Source organism: Aplysia californica, unplaced genomic scaffold (assembly GCF_000002075.1).
Source record: "Aplysia californica isolate F4 #8 unplaced genomic scaffold, AplCal3.0 scaffold00473, whole genome shotgun sequence".
Lineage (NCBI taxonomy): Eukaryota > Metazoa > Mollusca > Gastropoda > Aplysiida > Aplysiidae > Aplysia > Aplysia californica.
The window spans coordinates 338,392-341,223 of record NW_004797743.1 but is presented as its reverse complement, the minus strand read 5'-3'; the positions used below and the strand labels follow the sequence as shown (position 1 = coordinate 341,223).

The window sequence follows — 2,832 nt, the reverse complement described above, 5'->3', positions numbered from 1 at the left end:
TATTATTGCTATTGTTGTTGTTGTTGTTGTTGTTATTGTTATTGCTGTTGTTGTTGCTGTTGTTGTTTTTATAATACTCATCATTACATAATTCCCCCCTCCCCTCCCCCTTTTGTCTCTTTCCAGAGCTGTGCAATGTGTTGGTATACAACCAGGCAGCAGCCACAGGCGTCGCCAACTGTCTCATGTACGCGTGTAGGCCTCTCGAAACGTGCAATTTACAAAGTGGACAAGACCTACTCATTTTTGTAGACAAGAGTTTTACTGACACACCCACATCCACCACATCTGAAACGAGTGGGTCACAAACTGGAGAAGAGGAACAAACTACTTCACCCAGTGCGCCGAGCTCCCCTAAAAACGAGGAAATTGCTCCTGTAGTTGTTAACATTCCTTTAGAAAATGTGAACAACGCAGACAAAGAAACTGCAAATGCTGAGGGTTTGTCAGAAAACACCGAGAATGGGGACGGAAATGTCGGCAGTACATCTCAAAATACCGAGGGTACACCTGAAGACACATTGGAAGAGGACGAAACTGGGCCTCAAAATGACAAGAGTGAAAACTCTGAAACCGATCCCCCCGAAGTGCAAAGTCCGTCTACAGAGAACCCAGGAGGTCCATCTACAAATGGAACTGAAAATAGTTCAGGGGAAGCTGGAAATGAAATAATTACTCCGGAAAGTGCTGAATCAGAATCCATTCAGGAAGATTCTAATGGCTCCCAGTCAACCCCTCCCTCTTCAGAAGTTCCGGCGACACCAACCGCTACCCCGTCCACAACGACCGCCCCAGACAGTTCAGCTGCTGTCACCCCTGTCCAACCTCCTCCAGCTTCTCAACCGCCAAACACAACACAAGAAGAGCAGGAGGTGGAGAACATTCCAGACGACAACACACAAATAAATACAACGGCAACCATCACCATAGTTCCCACTACAACGTTGAGTGGTTCTGAGACCGCCTCAACGGCCGCGCTCCTGCCAACTCCTGAATCTTTATCGAACGATGTTACTATTGTTGCTCCTACAGCTACTTCTCATATATCACTTTCAGCCATCTTGAACTCAACTGGGGTTCTAATGCCAGTGGCATTGGATTCCACAGTGCTTGAACAAGAATCTATAGCGATAAAACCCTCGGAGCAATCATTTATACCCTCTCCAACGTCAACAACCGAAGGGATGGCAACAGCTGCAGTAACTGATCTTGCTACCCCTTCTACTCCAACGCTGGAAAATCCTACACCCACGACCGTGGCAAGCTCATCGTCCGCCCAGAATATCTCGCCAACACCAAACGAAATCGGTAAGTGAAACATATCTCGAAAGCTAAATAGTGATATTTGCACATGAACGCGGAAACTTCGACAGTACATCTTAAAGTACACTTCTATCAACACACGGTAGATCATAGTTAGGTCTGTCACGACTGACCAGTACCTCCATCAACACACGGGTCACAAGTAGTATGGTTTGTCAGGACCGACCCAGGCTGAGCGGGATATAGAATCCTTGCACAGTTGGGGAGATTCTCGATAAAACAAACGTCTGCACATGGACAATAAACGCCCAACTTTTGCAAGCAGAATTTAGGGTATACCAAGAAACACCAAGGACGTCAGTGCATCGGCCTGAATATTCAAGTTTCAATTAGGTCTACTGTTATGGCATAAAGCAAATTACACAAGATGTCCTCCGGGTTACAGATGGCAAGGGGATCCTATCCCTGATAAGCAATCAGGATAAACCAAAAAGTGCACGTGGTTAAGTTTAAAATACAACTGACTGCCTCTTGTTAATTATATATTTTATTTTATATTTATATGGTTTTTAATATGGTGTGTGGCTTTCCTATCGACACAATTTAGATCATTTTGGAGGCGTGCTTCGAGTCTGCCTGTCAAGACCAACTCGGGCTAAGAGAAATATAACGTCCCTGTAGAAGACTGAGATGCATGTAGGTCTACTTGATATTTTTCCCACTCTGAAATCATAGCCAGGTTTTCTGCGAGCAACAGCTAAGTGCCTAACCGCTACACCGCAGACTGTGGGGATAATAATACGAATCACACAGTAAACTAACATTTATTTTAAAAGAGAAATTTAATTATTTCCCGCTCAGAGCGTGTATTTCACATCTCAAGGTGGGCACCATGCTATGCACTGTGGCTAGCTCAGTCCAGACTTTCCGTATTTCAATTATATGTAATATTTTAACTAAATGGGCATTTTTGTAAAGGCCAATATTCTGATTAACAATGCCGAAATAATTTGAGCAGATAGATAAACAAATGTTAGCCCAAGTGGAATTGTACCTTTTTACGGTCAAATATCAAGATAAAGAGTTCAAATACAGCAGTGAAAGCTTTAATATCTGTCTCTTAGCTACGTTCATTGTTTACTGTTAACTTCTCTATCCGTCTACTGTCTAGATCTTGTCAAATTTAGATCCAACCGTCATTTCGTTTTGTTAGATTCCAACACTTCGATGCAATCAACAGTTGTAATACATCTTACCTGGAAGACCCATGTGCGACCAAAAATGAATAAAAAGAGTCAGTCTCGAGGATAAACAGAGAATACTAGTATACAAGAAGCCTTTCTGCGAAGTGACGGTTACATAATGCTCGCTAAACAGTTGCAATTCAACCGAAGTAGGCCTACTGCTTACAGTACCGTGTGCAGGGCGATCAAAACTGGAGACGTTGTTGAAAAAAGATTTGGGAAAGTGATGGCGGAAAAAAAAGATGAGTGGGTTTCGAGAGTCGAAAGATACCCAGATTACCCTTTCGACCTAAAGAGAGAGAGAGAGAGAGAGAGAGAGAGAGAG

At 43.3% G+C, this 2,832-nt stretch overlaps 1 protein-coding gene across 2 annotated transcripts in view; it reads left to right on the top strand.

Moving 5' to 3' along the window:
- LOC101848907 (uncharacterized protein C11orf24 homolog) overlaps positions 1-2,832 on the top strand; it is a 13,512-nt gene that overhangs the window by 6,889 nt on the left and 3,791 nt on the right. For both annotated transcript variants that reach the window (XM_013086501.2, XM_005105500.3), the window contains exon 3: positions 127-1,308. In XM_013086501.2, the coding sequence (XP_012941955.1) occupies positions 127-1,308 (1,182 nt within the window). The remainder of the gene's footprint in view (positions 1-126; positions 1,309-2,832) is intronic.